The sequence below is a fragment of the Rhincodon typus genome, chromosome 8 (assembly GCF_021869965.1).
Source record: "Rhincodon typus isolate 14 chromosome 8, sRhiTyp1.1, whole genome shotgun sequence".
Taxonomy (NCBI): domain Eukaryota; kingdom Metazoa; phylum Chordata; class Chondrichthyes; order Orectolobiformes; family Rhincodontidae; genus Rhincodon; species Rhincodon typus.
The window spans coordinates 32704497-32724024 of record NC_063339.1 but is presented as its reverse complement, the minus strand read 5'-3'; the positions used below and the strand labels follow the sequence as shown (position 1 = coordinate 32724024).

At 40.9% G+C, this 19528-nt stretch overlaps 1 protein-coding gene across 5 annotated transcripts in view; it reads right to left on the bottom strand.

Moving 5' to 3' along the window:
- The window catches only part of klhdc2 (kelch domain containing 2), a 36985-nt gene extending 17604 nt beyond the window's left edge, over window positions 1-19381 (bottom strand). For 3 of the 5 annotated variants that reach the window (XM_020518977.2, XM_048599646.1, XM_048599647.1), the window contains exons 1-4: window positions 19253-19381; window positions 18502-18708; window positions 16447-16526; window positions 13171-13288 (exon numbers count right to left, since the gene is read on the bottom strand). In XM_020518977.2, the coding sequence (XP_020374566.1) occupies window positions 13171-13288; window positions 16447-16526; window positions 18502-18696 (393 nt within the window). In that variant the 5' untranslated portion in view covers window positions 18697-18708; window positions 19253-19381. Of the gene's footprint in view, window positions 1-13170; window positions 13289-16446; window positions 16527-18501; window positions 18709-19216 lie in introns of all 5 variants that reach the window. The other 2 variants (XM_020518978.2, XM_048599645.1) reach the window with 2 other exon arrangements.
- Window positions 19382-19528: the final 147 nt, after the last annotated feature.

The window sequence follows — 19528 nt, the reverse complement described above, 5'->3', positions numbered from 1 at the left end:
TGGTGGTGACTTCTACTAATACCTTGGTGGACAGATGCACCTTTACAGATGCACACATACTTTAATGAGTGAGAACAAGGGTTTTTCTTCTTGTTGGTTCTTACCACCTGCTAGCTTGGGCAGTAGTGACATTATCAAGGCACTCTTGGTGATGGACACTGAAGCTCCCAACTAGAGTACATTTTGTGAACTTGCTTTTACCAGCCTGAGGGAAGGGAAATAGATGGCAATCATCAGGAGGTCCCCTTCCTTTCTCTTTGGAATACTATGAGCAGGTTTGGGCCCTGCATTTCAGTTAAGACGTCTGGCATTGGAGGATCTACAAGAATGATCCTGGGGATGAAGGGCTTATTATATTAGGAGCAGTTGAGGACTCCAGGTCTATAGCCAATGGAGTTTACAAGAATGAGGGAAGGGATCCGATTGAAACTTACTGGATTGAGGCCTGGATAGAGTGGACATGGAGAAGATATTTCCACTTGTAGAAGAGACTAGGAGCCAAGGGCACAGCCTCAGAGTGAAGGGGCAATCCTTTAGAAATGAGGAGGAGGAGGAATTTCTTCAACCAGAGAGTGGTGACTCTGTGGAACTCACTGCTGCAGAGGTCAAGTCACTGAATGTATTTAAAACAGAGGCAGCAAGTAAGGGGATCAAGGGTTACAAGGAGAAGACAGGAGATTGGGGTCGAGAAACCACATTAGCTATGATCGCATGACGGAGCAGACTTAATGGGCTAAATAGCCTAATTCTGCTCCTATATCTTATGGTCTTATAGACCCATCTTAGACTTGACATGAAACTTTACCGAGTCAAGAATCAACGTTGAAAACTTTCAGTGACTTATCCTCTTGACTGTATACCACTGTGCTGCCATCTCCAATGGGTCTTTTCTGATGGTGGAACCAGGACATATTCATGAATGGTGATCAAGGAGTCTGGGGCATTAGCAGTAAGGTATGGTTCAGTGAGTATGACCACTTCAGACTCTTGCTCAATTCATATGTGAGCACTTTCCCATTTGGCTACAAGTCCAGAGATATTACAGAGAAGGATTTTGTGTTTTGTTCATTTCTGGCACATCAGTTGATGTTAGGTGGTGTGTCTGCTTTTATTTTCAAGTCTTTTTTTTTGCATTTTGATAATTATGAAAACAAAAGTATCACAGTAAAAGGCCAAAATACCAGATTTACTTCTTAAACTTCTGTAATGCCAGTAACTCTATGATGAAAGATCCTTCCTTCCATTATGATCAATGAATCACATTACAACAATTTGTACTATATTACTGCAAGGGAATGTTTCTAAATAACTTAAAAAATCTGAACAGAAAGAAACTAATAAGACACTTTCTTAAGTTAATAAAAGGAAGGTGGAGTAGTAGTAGTAGTAATTGTAATAATGTCAACGGATTAGCAACCCAGATACCCTGCCTAATGTTATAGAGATATAGGCTTGCAAGCTGCACTGATAGCTGATGAAATTTGAATTCAATGAAATCTGGAATTAAAACCTAACGTTGGCCATGCAACCATTGTCAATTGTCATAAAAATACATCTGGTTCACTCATGCCCTTTAGAGAATGAAATGTGCCACCCTTTACTGGTTTGACCTAAGTGTGTCTCCAGACCCACATCAATGAAAAATTAGTGGATGTAGAGAAACAAACACAAAGAAATTACAGAGAAGTGCAAACATCATAGTAGTTATAATGGGGTACTTTAATTACATTAGCCCAGTCTATATTTAGTTAAAGCAATGAGCAGAAAAGTTCCTAGATTGTGTTCAGAGAAATTGTCTACAGCAATATCTGTTCAGTCCAACAAGAAAGGAGGCACTGCTAGACCTGGTTTCAGGATCAAGGTGGACAGAGTAGATCAAGTGTCAGCGGGATAGCACCGAGAGGAGAGCGACCATTCATAAGGTTTAGGTTGACAGTGGAAAAGAACAAAGTATAACCTAGAGTTAGAACAATTAACTGGGGGAGAGCTGACTTCAAGGGGACAAGGACAGAGCTGTGCAGCATAGACTAGAACCAACAAGAAAAGCTGCAGCTGAACAATGGGCTCCCTTCAAAGTACAGATGGCTTGGCTATAGTTAGAGGATACTCACTCAAAAAAGGAAAGGTAGCGTGAATGATCAAGAGCCCCTTAAAGAAAAAGGAGACTGAGATAATTATAAAGAAATAAAAGGCATGTTTATGACAGGAATCTGATAGAAAAGTTATTTGAGAACAAAGCTGAATATAGGAGGTTCAGAACAGAGGTAAGAAAGTAAATAAGTGTAGCAATATGAAATTTTTTTTTTTTTTTTAAAAAAGACCAGCAGCTAGCAGGAAAATCCAGTAAGCATTTAAACAGCATAAGGCTTTTAAATGTACGAGTAGGACCAATTAGGGACTGAAAAAGGTTCTAACAGAGGAAGGTAGGGGGCAAGGCTGAGATGTTTCATATGTTTTTAATCAAGGAACAAGCTGTTGCCCATATCACAGTGACAGAGAGGAAACTTATTCAGTTAAAGAATTTTAAATTGATAAGGAGATAGTATTGGGTCGACTATTGGTACTTAAAATTGATAAGGTATCGTGACTGGATGAAACACACTCAAGAATACTGAAGTGGGAGAGGAAATTACAGGGAAACTGGCATTAATCTTTTACGATTACTTAGACTCAGGGATGGTACCGGCTCTTATGGTGCAGTTCCATCTGCTTCAGAGGTAGGTCATAGCGCATGAATTGGTTAATTAAAAAATATCTAGGCTCCAGGATGCGTCCAGAGAATTACAAATATAATATCCTTGTTTAAAACAAAAAAAAGGGTTGTCAGGACAAGCCCAGCAATTACAGACTTGTCAGTTTAACTTCAATATGGGGGAAATTTCAAGCAAATTACGACAGAATTAATACTTACATGGAAAGAAATGCGTTAATTAGGTAAAGTGGATTTCTTAAGAGAAAACTTAAGGGAAGCTAACTAAATTTCTGGAGTCTTTGAAGAGGCTCATGCTTTTGATGTGGTGTACGTAGACTTCCAAAAGGTGCTTGATACAGTATCATCCATCAGAATGTGTGACATAGGTTATAGATTATAGCACCAACATGGATGCAAGAATAAACGGAGTGACATGAGAGTAAAATTGTCAGTTAGCGGATACTTTTTGGGCCGGAGGAGGGTTTGTAGTGGAGTTTGCCAGAGGTCTTAAGATCCTTGCTTTTCCAAATGTATTTTAATGATGTAGATCTTGGCGCTCCGGGTCAATTTTCAATTTTGAGGATGATATAAAATTTGTGAGAAATTAATTTTGGCAAAAGCAACATGAATAGACAGCATAAACTAAACGGTGCTACACTAAAGGGTGAGCTATGGTCAAGGGACTTTGGTGTCTACCTACATAAATTGCTACAAGATCTGAGGACAGGTAGAATCTACAGTTAATAAAGCATACAGTATCCTAGGATTTATTAATCCGGCATAGGATATAGCACAGAGGTATGCTGAACTTGTACAACATAAAACACTAGCTAGACCTCAGCTGGAGTAGTGTATACAGTTCTGGGCACCACAGTTTAGGAAGTGAGAAAGTACAGAATTAATTTGAGAACGGGCGCAAGGATGAGAAACTTCGGTTACAGAGACAGATCAGAGAAGTTGGGGATTCTTTCCCTGACGAGAAGACTAACAGCAGGTTTGATAGAAGCTTTCAAAATTATGATGGATCTGAACAAAACACAGAGAAACCTTCGGAACACAATATGTAAAAACAAACAAGCACAATCTCAGAAAAATCTCAGCTCACCCTTTCACATAGTGAGTAGTTTAGGTCTGGAATGTAGTGCCTGAAAAAATTGCGGAGACAGCAAGGCATTTGACAAGGTTTCGCATGGTAGACTGGTTAGTAAGGTTAGATCACATGGAATCTAGGGGGAGCTAGCCAACTGGATACAAAATTGGCTTGAAGAAAGGAGACAGAGGGTGGTGGTGGAAGGTTGTATTTCAGACTGGAGGCCTGCGACCATTGTGCCTCAAGGATTGGTGCTGGGTCCACTGCTTTTTGCCATTTTTACAAATGATTTGTATGTGAATATGGCAGGTATGGTTGGTAGTTTTCAGATGACACCAAAATTGTGGTGTACTGGACAGTAAAGAAAGTTATCCAGAGTACAATGGGACCTTGATCAGATGGGCCAACAGGCCGAGGACTGGCAGATGGAAATTAATGCAGATAAATGCGAGGTGTTGCATTTTGGCAAAGTAAACCAGGGCAGGACTTATACAGTTAATCATAGAATCCCTACAGTGCAGAAACAGGCCCTTTGACCCAACAAGTCCCAAGCAACTATTGGAAGTTCCCTTCAAATGAATTTAGATTTTCTATTTCAAAAATAGATTGTGAGGCAGCACAGTGGCTCAGTGGTTAGCACTGATGTCTCACAGCACCAGAGGCCCGGGTTTGATTCCACCCTTGGGTGACTGACTGTGTGGAGTTTGCACATTATCCATATGTCTGCGTGGATTTCCTCCCACAAGATGTGCAGGCTAGGTGGATTGGCCATGCTAAATTGCTCACAGTGTTCAGGGATGTGTAGATTAGATGGGTTATAGGGGGACGTCTTAATGGTTGGGTCCTGAAGAGTGTTGTTGAACAAAGGGACTTAGGGGTGCAGGTGCATAGTTCTTTGAAAGTGAAGTCGTAGGGTGGTGAAGGTGTTTGGTGCGCTTGCTTTCATTGGTTAGTGCACTGAATATAGGAGTTAGGATATCATGTTGCAATTGTATAGGACATTGGTGAGGCCACTTTTAAAATACAGCATCCAGTTGAGGTTGGTTGGCTCGCTGAGCTGGTTTGTTGTTCCGCAAACGTTTCGTTACCGTGCTTGGTAACATCCTCAGTGCAGCCTCTGATGAAGCGTCGGTGTGTAAAACGAGACTTTCCAAGGCTCGTCACTCACTTCACCAGGAAGAAGGCTACACCTAGATTTGAACTCAGATCACAGAGTTCAGAAACCAGCGCGCTCACCATTACACCACGGTAACCAGAGCATCAGAGGCTGCACGGAGGATGCTAACAAGCACGGTAATGAAACGTCTGCGGAACAAACAACCAGCTCGGCAAGCCAACCAACCTCAACACCCACAACCCGAGCTACAGATCTACTCCAAAACCTTAGATGCGGCATTCAATTCTGGTCGCCTGTTTTGGAAAGATGTTATTAAACTTGAGAGGGTGAAGATGGGATTTACAAGGATGTTGTCAGGACTGGAAGGTTTGGGCTCTGGGGAAGAGGCTGAATAGGCTAGGGCTTTAATCCCTGGAGTGTCAGAGACTGAGGGGTGACCTTACAGAGGTTTAGAAGTGACATGAATAGGGTGAACAGCCAAGGGCTTTTTCCTAGGATGGGGCAAGTTCGGATCTAGAGGGCATAGGTTTAAGGTGAGAGGGGAAAGATTTAACAAGGACCTGAGGAGTAACTTTTTCCACACAGAGGTTGCTGTGTGTATGGAATAGGCTGGCACTGGGAGTGGTGAAAGGGGGTACAATTACAACATTTAAGAAGCATCTGGATGGGTACATGAATAGGAAGGGGTTAAGAGGGATATGGGCCAAATGCTGGCAAATAGGACTAGATCAGTTCAGGATATCTGGTCAGCATGGACGAGCTAAACCGAAGGGTCAACTTCTGTGCTGTATAACTATGACTCTATCACAAATGCCCAGACTACAGTTTTAGCGGAGGTCAGATTTAAACTATATAAAACTAAAAACTAACAGTCCCATTAACAACTATTCACCCTCCTAGCCAGACTGTTATCAATTCCTTTGTCTACGCAACTGCTGTTTTCTCTCTTTGGGCTCTATCCTATCGTTTAATCCCTAGCCCATCCCTCTCCCTATTTTCGGCAAATAAACCAACGTTTCCCAGCTACCATCAGTTCTGAGGAAGGGTCACTGGACCCGAAACATTAACTCTGATTTTTTTATTCACAGATGCTGCCAGACCTGCTGAGCTTCCAGCAACTTCTGTTTTTGTTCAGATTTAAACCAGCTTGACCAAAGTTCCCAGCATGCATCACCGTAGCTCTTAACCAGTCTCATAGTCATTTCTGTTGCTGGCCACCTGACCACTCCCCCCATATGCCTGGATGAGTGCATGTCTAACAACACTCATGAAGCTGGACTCCCTCCAGGACAAGCCATCCTGCTTGACTAGCACCACATCCACCACCCTCAACATTACTTCCTTCACCACCAATTCACAGTGGCTGCAGTAAATACCGCCTACATGATTCAGTGCAGTAATTGACTAAGGCTCTTTTGACTGCACTTTCCAAATGTGTAATCCCTACCATGTGGAAGGGCAAGACAAACAGAAGCATGAGAACCATCACCTGCAAGAGATCCTGACTTGGAACGATATCGTTGTTACTCGACTATCACAGACTGGAAACCCTGGAACTGCCTTCCTAACAGCACTCTCAGAAACCCAAAGAACAGTAGCAGTTCAAGATGGAAACCCACCACTACCACTCCAGGGTAATTAGGGACAAGTATTGTGTTCAATTTTGGTCCCCTTACTTGAGGAGGGATGTAGTTGCTTTGGAGGCAGTTCATAGGAGGTTTACGAGATTGATTCCAGGTCATATGAAGAGACATAGGTCCATGCTGTCTCAAGTTTTGAAGAATGAGAGATCTAATCAAAGGTATATAAGACACTAAAAGGGATTGACAAAGTAGACCCGGAGAGGATGTTTCCTCTGTGGGACAATCTGAAATGAGAGGTCATAGTTTTAGGATAGAGGTGTGGCAGATTGAAAACAAGAGATGAAGAGAAATTACTTCTCTCAAATGGCATGTGGAATTCACCATCTGTGGTGGATGCAGGACATTGAGTAAATTTAAGGAGTTTTTTTTTTATTAGTAATGGGCTGAAGGGCTGTGGAGAATGGGCCAAAAAGTGAAGATGAGGTCAAGATGAGATCAGCCATGAACGTATTAAATGACACAGCAGACTCAAGGGGCTAACCTAATCAGCAAAGTCAATATTGCATGAACAAACATTAAAAAAAAGCTATCTCTAACAATAGATTTGTACAATGGAGGTTCCAACTTCAGTTATTAATGGTTTTAGTTTATTGTTGCATGACTGGTAAATAGAAAGTCCAGGGAACGGGGTGTGACCTTAAAATTAAAGCTAGGCTGTTCAGGATTGATCTCGGAACTCAATGGAGTAATGGAATTCTCTCAATCAACCTCAACAGTATTTTGGCTAAGTGGATTGTTAGGCGAGAATATGAAAGGCAAATAGATGGATATAAACTGTTTAATCAGCCTACGTTTGTATAGAATTCTTAAACATTCCCCAAATCATAATTTTTCTAATTAGGAAACATGTAACTGTAATAAATTACTAAACTGATATTACATAATTATATTGAATCAGTGATACAATACAATGCCAGGTGACCACTGTGCTTTGAGCAACAAAGCAGCAATCTACAGAATATACCATACCAAGGTTATGCCAACACCACCATTTTACTTGTGACTTTGACCACAGAGGAGGACATGATTACTAATATTCTGAAAAACCATCAACTTTGCTTTCAGTCACACTCTATTTTGACTTGCACATGTATCATCCTTCTTGTTTCATTGTTAGAACCATCACAAGACTCTGGCCTAGTTCCTTTCAGCCTAACATTCTGCCATTCACTGAGATCATGGTTGAATTGATAACCCTCAAATCCACTTTCCTGCTTTATCTCAATAACCCTGAATTTCCTTACGGATTAAAAATCTCTCCATCTCAGCTTTAAATATACTTAATGAGACAGTCTCAACAGCTTTGTGCAGTAAAGAATTCCACAGAATCCCTACCCTCAGAAGAAATTCTTCCTCAATTGTGTCTTAAATGTATCCTTTGGTCCTAGACCACAAAGGGAAACAACCTTTCCACGTACTCTGTCAAGTCCCTTAAGAATCCTTATGCTTCAATAAGGTCACCTCTCATTCTTCTAAACTGCAATGAGTACTGGCCCAAACTAATCAAAATCTCCTCATGAAACAGTTCCTCAATATCTGGTATCAGCCTAATGAACCTTCTCTGGACTGCCTCCAATGCCAGTATATCTTTCGTTAGATAAGGGGCTCTCAGTATTCCAGTAGTCTGTCTAGCGTCATGTATAGTTTCAGCTATACATCTTTACTAAAACCTCCCTACTTTAATAATAAAACAAAGCAGCAGAATTAGGCCTGATGTCAAGCACTCGCAGATCCTTGTTTTAGTTTTGTGTTAATTTACTGCTCACTCTTCTTGAGGAAGTTCTGCTCCTCTCTCCAATAGGATTTCCTTTGAATCTTTCTTCTTGTTCATCATTACTTTTATTTTTCTTCTTAGTGTTTACAAGGTACTTGCCAAAACTTGCTCCCTTTTTTAATCCACTCCCTTTGAAATTAAGGCCAACACTCCATTCGCCTTCCGATTACCCAATGAATGTGGATGCTGGGCGTGTGATTAACGCACATAGAATCCCAAATCCCTCTGTTCTGTAGCGTTTCTCCATTTAAATAACTAGCTGACCTATTGGTCCATTGGACCAAAGTTGTGGTGTTGATTTTTACATTGAATGGGAGCTATTAGCACTGTTGCTCAGACAGGTGTCAAGTATCACTTAGTGGAATCATTTACTGGGATCAGTATCCAGTGATACTTCACTAAAGCAGCTCTCATCATGCCCATAGTGAAGAACAGGCCAGTAGAAATTGCCATATTACCCACACCTGAAACATGAAGATCAGTTACCATAGCAGCATCAGTATTGTACGGTCTCAGGTTGTTGTCACAGATATTACTCTACCATTTTAAACTTTCTCCATGGCCATCTGGAAGACAACTTCAAGTATACTCTGCTTTCTTCAAACAGTGATTGAAAAGAGACTTAATTAGAAGAAGGAAATAAGTGCACTTTTCCGCACTTCAATAAATTTCCGAATAGATTTTTGCTCCCCTAAACTAGTCCTGTACTTGGCACTGTTCCAAATGCAGTACAGTCAGAGTTATACTAAGAAACTGACACAAAAAAAGTCTATTTAATTGGGGGAGTACAGTAGCTAAACTGTCACTCATCTAATCAATGCAAGAGCTCATGGTAATCAGTTGTGTGTGTCATACTCCCCTTTGGAAACCCGAGAAGAGTCTTGTAGTCCTGCACCAAAATGATTTATGCTGTCCTTTTATTTGGAGGATTCTGGTAGCTGAACTTTAGTTAACCTAATTAACTCAGGATGCTATGATGGTCATTTTGGTGGATCACACTCCACATCGGAAAGCTCCAGGAGGGCTCCAAGACACAGTCCAATTACAGTACATATTCAACACCTCTACTCCTGCGAAAGCTGCATAACCTCAAATTTTTCCATATTATATCCCATCTAACCAAGTGTTGCTTGTCTATATTCAGCTTAAACTGTTGCCTTCATTACTTGCTTTCCCATGTTTGTGTCATTTGCAAACTTAGCTATCGTACATTCACATTCCTCAGCCATGTCATTAAAATATATTGTAAATAATTGTGGCCCCAGCACTGATCCCTGTGGCATACCACTAGATACAGGTTGGCATCATAAAAAAGCCCACTTATTCCAACTTACCTATTAGTTAAACTACCCTCCATCCAGCCTTATAGACTACCTCCAAAACCATGGGCCCTTGTCTTAATAAGTGGTCTAATGTTTTGTATCTTATCAAACTTCCTGAAAATCAAAATAAATTACATCTGCTGCTTCCCTTATATCTATCCTGCTGGTTACCTCTTCAAAGAGTCCTGGTAAATTTGTCAGGCATGACTTCCCCTTCACGAGGCCACACTGACTCTGCTTGATTATATTATGCATTTCCAAATTCTCTGCTATTACATTACATTGATCTCCCTTCAAATATGATGATACACAGCACTATCATAAGCATTGCAGCATTAAGGTGAAAGCTTACTACAACTTTCACAGGACAACTTAAAGATGGGGAAAAATTGTGCCCCTACCACCAACAAATAAAAAATATTTTTGGAGATGGAAAAAGAAGCGTTTTTTAAAATCATTGGTTTCACAAATCTACAAGACAAATGCCATTTTTCAAAATGATGCATTTAATATACATAACCAGCGGTAAAGAGGAAGTAACAACTTAATTCAATTTTGATACCCATAACAACCAATAACAAGAAGTTTTAACAAAGGAGATATTAGATTAGATGACTAAAAGTATAGTCAAAAAGATAGATTCCAAGAAATATCATCAATAAGAAAACAAGAGATGGACGGCATGAGAAGTAATTTCAAGAGCTTCATGGGTCTAGACAACCGATGACACAGCAATTTTGTTTTAAAAACTCATTCATGGTGTGTGGGCTTCATTGGCTGGTCCAGTATTTACTATCCATTCCGACCTACTATTAAGGTGATGCCGATGAGCCGGAGGAACACAGCAGGCCAGACAGCATCAGAGGAGCAGGAAAGCTGAGACCCTTCTTCAGAAAAGAATAATTCAGGAGGCTATGATGGTCATTTTGGCGTATCACACTCCATATCAGAAATGGTCATTTTTTCTGAAGAAGGGTCCTGAACCGAAACATCAGCTCTCCTGCTCCTCTGATGCTGCCTGGCCTGCTGTGTTCCTCCAGCTCCACACTGCGTTATCTCAGACTCCAGCATCAGCAGTTCTTACTATCACCGATGAGCTGTCTCCTGGAACTGCCACAGTACATTTTGTGTAGGTAGACCCACAATGCTGTTGAGGAGGGCCCAGCTATATTGAAGCAATATTGATACATTTCCAAGTTAAGTTTTTGAGTAACTTACAGGGAAACTTGAAAGTGAAAGTGATGATATTCCCATGTACCTGCTTCCCTTATCTTTCTAAATGGTAATGATTTTGGTTTAGGAAAGTGGTTCATATGGAGCTTTGTGAATTTTGGCAGTATATTTTATAGATGGTACACAGTACTGCCACTGCACATTGACAGTGGAGGGAATGTGTGTTTGTGGATATGGTGCCAAATCAGCCAGCCGCTTTGTCCTGGAAGCATCTCAATTGATTTTGGAGCTGCAAGGATCAAAGCAAGTGGCAGGTATTCCATTGCAACAATTTGTGCCATGTTAAATGATGGACACACTTTAAGTCATCACATGCATTACTTACTGCAGGATTTCTAGCCTCTGACCTGCTCTTGTAGGCACAAGATATAAATGGCCAGTTCAGCTTCTGGTCAATGGTCACCTCAGAATGTTGACAGTGGGTGATTCAGTGATGGCAATGCAACTAAATATGAAGGAATGATTATGAGATTGACTCTCATCAGGCACGGTCATTGCCTGGCACTTGTGTGGCACTAATGTAATTTGTCACTGGTCAGCTTAAGCCTAGATATTGTACGGGTCTTTCTGCATTTGGATACAGACTGCTTCACTATCCGATGAGTCATAACTTGTACTGAATATTGGTTTGCTGATAATTGCACATTGCCACTTCTGACCTTATGATAGAAGAAATGTCATTGATGAAGCAGCTCATGATTTCCAGCATACGTCACTACCCCGAGAATTCTTGCAGTTAGCTCCTGAAGTTGAGATCTGACCTCCAACAACCACAGCCATCTTTGTGTATGACTCCAATCAACAGACAGCTCCCCGTTCCCCGATTGTAACTGACTCAGTTTTGCATGAGCTCTGATGCCAAACTCAGTCAAATATGGTTAATGCTCGGCAGCAGCCATTTGATGTCAAGGACCCCTCTGGAGTTCAGCTGTTTTGCACAGGTTTAAAACAAGACTGTTTCGAGAGCCGTATGCCCCAACAGAATTCAAACTAAGCATCAGGGAGCAGGTTATTGGTATGCAAGTGCTGCTTGATCATCGAGCAAGTGCTGCTCCATCACCGAGAACAGACTGATGGCCAGATGGATTTGTCCTGCTTCTCAAGGGCAGGACATATCTGGGCAATTTTCAACACTGTCGGGTAGGTGTCAGTGTTGTAGGTGTGTTGGAACAGTATGACTTTAGGCAAAGCAGATGTAGCACTGGTGAAGTCAGGCCATAAGGGTGTAGACTGTGTTTGAAAACAATTCTGGTATTGACTGCTCAAAGAACATTCATTGATGCCCTGTTCGAAGTCTATCCTATGGATGGCAATGCAACACAACACGATGGAGGGTATTCTCAACATAAACATGGACTTTGTTTCCACAATGACCTCACAATTTTTACTCCTGAACATATGCATCACCAGCAGGCAGACTGTTGAGGTTGAGATCAAGTGTGCTTTGGACTCTTGCTGGTTCTTCCACCAGCTGGTCACAGACTCAGTTTAGTGGCTAATCCTTTAGGACTTGACCAATTTTGGCAGAGGAATTTGCAGGGTCAACGGGGTTGCTGCTGTTGTTTCCAGTGCTTAGGTCATGGCCCAGTTATAATCAGGAATGCATTAGAGATCAGAATTAAAGGAGCACAAATGTCTCAGTGGGTTGTGGAGCTCAAGGAGATCGCAGAGATAAGTTTGGCAAGAATGAATTTTAGAAACAATGATGAGAATTTTAAAATTAAGACATTGCTTGATCGGTAGCTAAGGTAGATCAGTGAAAACAAGGATGATAAGGGAAATAAAACTTGCTGTGAGTTAAGACAAGGACAACAGAGTTTTTGAAAACTTCAAGTGCAAGAAAAAAAGTCAGAAGTCACATGACACCAGGTTATTAGTCCAACAGGTTTATTTGAAATCAAGTTTTTGGAGCGCTGCTCCTTTGTCACTTCACCTGACAAAGGAGCAGCTCTCCAAAAACTTGATTTCAAATAAACCTGTTGGACTGTGACCTGGTGTTATGTGCCTTCTGACTTTGTTCACCCCAGTCCAACACCAGCACCTTCACATCAAGTGTAAGGCAGGTAGAGTCTGGGATATCAGCCAGGACTGCAGTAGAAAAGTTAAATCAAGAGATAGTTAAGGCATGGATGGAGACTACTGCCAATGAAAGGGATGGAATTAAATCAAAATTAACAATAGTTTTATAACTATCTACATTTAAGCATTTGTCAAATCAGTTTCCAAAAGAGAAAGCATAATCTAACAACTTTACAGTTAACTGTATTAGGATTTCTGCTCAACAGTCCAAAGCTGTTACCTCATTAGTGTTCCCTCTTACATGATGTCCTCCAAACAGATATAGTACTCCATCCACACAAGCAGCACAACTCCCTGACATGGACTGAGGAACATCACCTTCTGTGTACTTCTTCTTCCTGTAAGAATTTAATAATTTTATCTGAAAATACAGTTAGTTTTTAAAATAGTTTATTAAAACAGATGCTGCCAAATCTTAACCATTTTTATTCTTTACTGTCTAGACTGTCTCATTGTCTATTGAAGGTCATGTAGCCTTTTTCCATATCTTCCTACACCTCTCTTCATGAAGTTTCTCATGAATGTCCATGTCTGTGAAACCAGCTACCTCTTCACATGCTGTTCTTCTTCAACTATGAAATGGCACAAAACAAAGACCCAATGGGATACTCATCTGACTTCCTTTCCCCATGGTGCTGTCACAATCATTGTGAAAATTCTTCAACCCTACAATGTCTACCTTCTCCAGCATTATTTAAGAAATTACTGAAAATTCAGCTGACTGATTTCAGTTAATATAGTTTGGGAAAGGGAAGACTAAAAGTGGCTTTACTGGCTATATCTATAGAGTTTGGCTGATAAGGTCACATACACACTTTAAATACTGAGTAATTTTGGGGTTGGCTGTTATATACGGTATAGCCATTTTTTGTAGTTCACCACACAGTAACCCAAAGAATGAATTGTCCATTTTACTGCCTAGTGGAACCTCCCTAAAGGCAATGACCCTTAAATGCTTGCAAATTGCAAGAAAACAGTGATACTTATAAGTGGGAAGAAAAAAAATGAAAGTTGGTCTGGTGCATAATAGTCTCTGCCTAAATCTAGTGTTTCCTGTAAGTAGGGTAAATACAATAAAACATCTTAATAACTAACATTTTGTATGCAAAACAGCAACAAGAATCGAATATAAGTTGGTAGGGTGAATGAAGTGGTGTGTGGTGTTATTTGGGGCTGGTTAAATGTAAGCTCCTTGGAGTATGATCCCGTAATTAAAGTTTTGGCAGGAAACCACATCCACTAATTTGAAATTAGAGTTTCTGAACAATCAATGATCTTTGTAAGACTTCAATGCTTAGGGAACTAGCACTGTGATTGCCATTCTAATACCACCCTCCAATTGTCACTGTTTTCTTCGACTACTAGAATCACACTTCTTTCTCAATGCCATGAATCACTTCACAAAATGAAGACAGATTTTAAACACCACCAACAGTTTCATCACCAGATGAGAAGAGACTGCCTCTATTTTTTTTCCCTATTTTTCAAATCAACCTGTTAAGAGATGTTATTACACACCCTGGAGCAGGTGGGACTTGAAGCCAGGCCTCCTGGTCCAGGGATAGGGATACTGCCACTATGCCACAAGAGGGCCCTAAATGTTGCCAAAGTCTGGTTTTAATTGAACTTTTTTTTCTAATTAATCTGTTCAGCGTTCCCTTTTTACGCCCACACACATCTGGAACAGGTGGTACTCGGACACAGGTTTCTCAGTCCGGGAGTTGGGACCCTACCACTGCACATAAGAGGACTGCAAGATTGTCTCTATTGTCAGTACTAAACTTATATCCCTCAGTGACCTACTCTCTGATACAAGAGCAGTAGTGAAGCGATAGACAATTCCAAAGCATTCAGCTGCATTCATTACTCTTTGCAGACCTCACGGTGGGACCTAGATAATATTTGTGCCATATATGTCTACACCAAACAGAAGGAACCCTGCTACCTGACTTTCATCTTCTACGATCAGAGGCACACAACCTCAAATTTGATTGTAAGGGTACCTTACTACTTGGTGGGGCAGCCGGAAACATGCAACAAATGGAACAATGTCCTTGCTAACAATTTCCATAGAAAAACTGAGAAGTTGGCAAATGTATATAGGTAGTCATAATCACTCCACTACCCACCCATGCTGTGTAGGCAGTCAGCTCACTTCATGCGAGTTGCTGCTCATGATGAAATTTGCTGGAGAGTGCTCGGTGAAGTACAGTGGAGGAAAACCACTTCTTGATAATCTAATGGGAACAGACATTTTGTTTTAAGATTTTTTTTGCAGGACAGCAACTAACAACATTAGTTAGCTATCAAGCTTTATTAGCATGTCAGAAATTGTTACACTTACTTCGGAGATCCTAAACGGTTACCCTACCCAAGTCTGTGCGGTATCATATTGGGCAGTGCTTAATGGCACTCTCAGTATTAATACTTTCATACCCTTATACTACTACCACAAGTGGCCTTGACAAGTGTTATATTTGAGTCACTCAATGATCATCCATGACCAGCAGCAATGGACAACTAAAAGGAAATGTGAACAAGGCATATTGTATAAACTTTCTGTGAGAGCTGACTAAGGTTTGAGAAGGTTTTAGAAATCCTATGACTCATCCTATAGTGTTGTATCAGGAAAGTGATATGTTGTTTGGGATTCTGGCAGACAAGCACTGAGAAATACAGAGTACAGCCTCAAGAATTCCTCAGCTCAAGGGCCAATGGCAAACAGCACAGTTTGCAGAAAGGTAGGAACAGGTTAGCCAAGTTGATGGACAGGTGCACATGCTTGACTAAATTTATTAACTCCACGGAGGTCAAAAAACTGAGGAAACATGATTCCTACACTGTTGCCATAATTTGGTGCAATGCTCCAGAGATCGATAATGTTAAGCATCCTTACAGCCGAAGAAATAAACATGATTGTGAAAAGAGAATTCAGATGAATGCATAAACCTACGCCTGTGGACGCGATAAAGGGAAGTAGCTGCCCTGGACATGGCTGACCAAACAGACAAGCAGCTGAATGATGTGACTGGGGACTTGCCAGTGGGATTGCTTGACACCATTTTGTGACAGCTGTTATGAATCTAGAGTGATTTATTCAGCAACAGCAAGTGTAAAAACTCCCATAAAACAGATAAGCTGCAGAGCACTGTCTCCTCCTAATTTGAAGGAATGTAGATTCTATGTTGACGGGCTTCACACTTTACATTGATGTTATCAGAAAATCTAATCCAGTCAGTGCAGTGCTTGGTCCCAGAAAGTGACATTTTGAGGGGGAACTGACCATGACAGTAAGTGATCTCACTTAGGGGCAAAGTAGTGTTGGATATCAAGCCAAAAAGGATCACTAGACATTATCACTCTTGTAAAAGGTTGCGTAATGTCATATTTACCCAAGTGCATCAAATCACAACAAACTATTCATGTGAATTATTTAGTTTCTTTTTAGTGTCAAAGTGCCAAATGTGCATAAGAGGAAAAAAACCACTGCACATACCATCTTCCAGTTTCCATGCTGTAAATCCAAAGTTCTTCTCTTGGCAAGTAGAAATCATTGTAGCCTTGAACTGCAGCATTCTGAAAAACAAAAGTAAAACAATTCCTAAAAATTAATAAGACAACAGTGAAACAAAGTAATGAAATCACATCTTCTACTGTGATTTTATGGTGCTAATCCAGTGTGATAAAATCTTGACTTTTTGATTTTTACTTTACACCAAGCAAAAGAAACAACAGAACCACAATAAAAGTTGATCTTTCACAGAATCCCTACAATGTGGAAACAGGCCGTTCGGCTCATCAAGTCCCAGATCGACCGTCTGAATAGCATCATACCCAGACCGAACTCCTCCACCCTATCCCTGTAACCTGCATTTCCTATGGCTAATCCACCTAGCCTGCACATCCCTAGCCACCACGGCAAATTTAGCATGGCCAATCCACCTAACCTGCACACATTTGCACTATGGAACTAAACTAGAGCACCTGGAGGAAACCCACACGACATGGACAGAATGTGCAAATTCCACACAGAAAGTTGCCAGAGGGTAGGGTTGAACTCTGGTTTCTGGCGCTGTGAAGCAGCAGTGCTAATCACTGAGTCAGCATGCCGCCTTCTCTGTAGCTGTAAACTATATCCTGCATTCTGTTCTAATACCTTGATGTACTTAGGTAAATTATGATTTGTCTGTTACCCTGCAATACAATACTTTTCACTGTATTTTGGTACATGTGACAGTAATAAATCAAATCAGGAATGACTATCTAAAATTTTGGAATTCCTGCTATATGGATTTTAAGACAGTGTTTAGTAAAGTCTGGTTAACAAAATTGAAATTGTCAGAATCGGTGGGTCAGTGTCAGCTTGGATAAAAATTTAGCTTAAGGTCAGAAAGCAACAAGCGGTGGTAAATGGATGTTTTTCACACTGGAGATTAGCAGACAGTGGATTTACCCAAAGATCAGTTCTAGGGCCAGTGCTTTTTTTAAAATTTATACATAAAGGACTTGTATACTGGAATGCAGAGTAAAATTTCAAAATCTGTTATGATACTAAATGAGAAGTATGATAAACAGTGAGAATGATACCAATCAAGTGCAACAGGAAATAGATAGACTAGCAAAATGGGCAGATGCAATTTGATATAGAGAAGAAAGAAAGAATGCATTTGGGAAAAGGGAAAGCAAGAGGCAATCTTTACTTAATTCTAGAAAGAGTTTATAGGAACAAATGTCAAGGGGTCATGAATAAAGATCTTTAAAGCTGGCAGGGTACATTGGGAAATTAGTTAACAAAGCACATGGGAACTCAGGCTTTGTAAGGAGAGGCACTGAATCGAAAAGCAGAAGAGTAATGCAGACATTTGTTAAGCGCTAGTTAGGCCAAAGTACAGCACTGCATCTAGTTCTTGCATTGTACTTAAAAAAGGTCATGAAGGTCTTTGAAAGGGTGATTTACCAGAATAGCTCAAGAATGTGGAAATTTAGCTACAAGTTTTGGTCAGAAAAGTTGGAGCTTTTTCCTTGCAGCAAAGGAGATGAGCAGACATAAGATAAAATGTAGAAAATTATGAGGTTAAAATAAAGACAAAAAAAGTTCCCATCAGCCAATGATGAAAGGACGAGAGGACACAGATTATGGTTTTAGACAAAGCAGACTGGGAAATGTAAGGAAGTTTCTTTAAACAGAGCAAATGGTAATGACCTTCAACCTGTCACCTACATAGGCCATGGAAGCAGAGATGATCAATGACTCCCAAAGAAAAATGCATAGGCACAAGTAAAATAAACTTGCTGGCCTATGGGATAGAGACAAAATGGGACTGACAGAATTACTCGAGGCCTGACACAGATATAATGGGTTGAATAGTCCTGTTTTGTGCTGTCATTACTCTTATTGTCAAGGACTCCCTGAAGATGTATTTTTCTATACACAAAGGGTTTAAAAGGCAGTAATCATTTACTGTTGAGTTATCCAATGGAAACAGAACATTGCACTGACATAAATTCATAAAATTTACATGATTAACTCATGTAATTTGTACTAGCTTACCTTGTAACCACCCAAGATATACATATAACTTCCATATGCTACAGCTACATGGCCACTACGTTCTTCTGGTACCAAATCATAAAAAGTTGGGAGTGGCATCCTATTCTGGTGATAATCAAGAGCATTTTCTTCTTCTTCTTCTTCCTCATTTACCACGTGTAGACCCTCGTTCAAATCTTCATTTTCATTTGCCATGTTTCACAATTTCTACACAAAAACAGTCAACATTTGACTCCAATGTAACTGTCCAACAGGCTCCAAATGAGCTTTCAGCAAATGGAAAAAAGTCACAAAGTTTATTGCAACCTGAGTGACAGAATGCCAAAAAGAGCTGCAATTAAAAAAACTAATAATTGAATTATCAATTAACTATACCCTCAACTAGTAGATATTGTTACATTTAGGCATCAGGGTATAAAGGCCATTCACATATTGGAGATGATTACGCAGTCTGCGTAGCGAGGGGGAGATCCGCGTGAATCAAACACACATTCCCCGAATAAAAGCAAAAATGCTGCGGATGCTGCAAATCTGAAACAAACACATCCCCTGCACTGACCCAGAATTTCAAACTAACAGAAGGGCCTGGGGCCCACATATATTCAGAGGCAACCCCAATGAACAGCCGTCTCCAGTCCCTGGGTTAAACCAGCAAAAGGGATCCACAGGCCTCTACACAAACTGCCGGGCTTCCCGCAGAAGGAAGGGCTCTTACCCGGCCCAATACCCCCGCACCCCTCCGTGTACCTACAACCGCATTCCCGCTGCCGGCCGCTTGTTTACAAACTCCAGCAAGGACCCGGGATGTCGGAAGTCGCACCGGAGATTTCCGGTCGATCAACTGGCAGGTCACATGATCACGCGTAGGGGTTGGGGAGGGGCCGAGGGCGGAGCAGAGAGAAAACAAAACACACGAAGGCGTAGAGATAGTAGGAACTGCAGATGCTGGAGAATCCGAGACAACAAGGTGCAGGGCTGGATGAACACAGCAGGCCAAGCAGCATCATAGGAGCAGAAAGGCTGACGC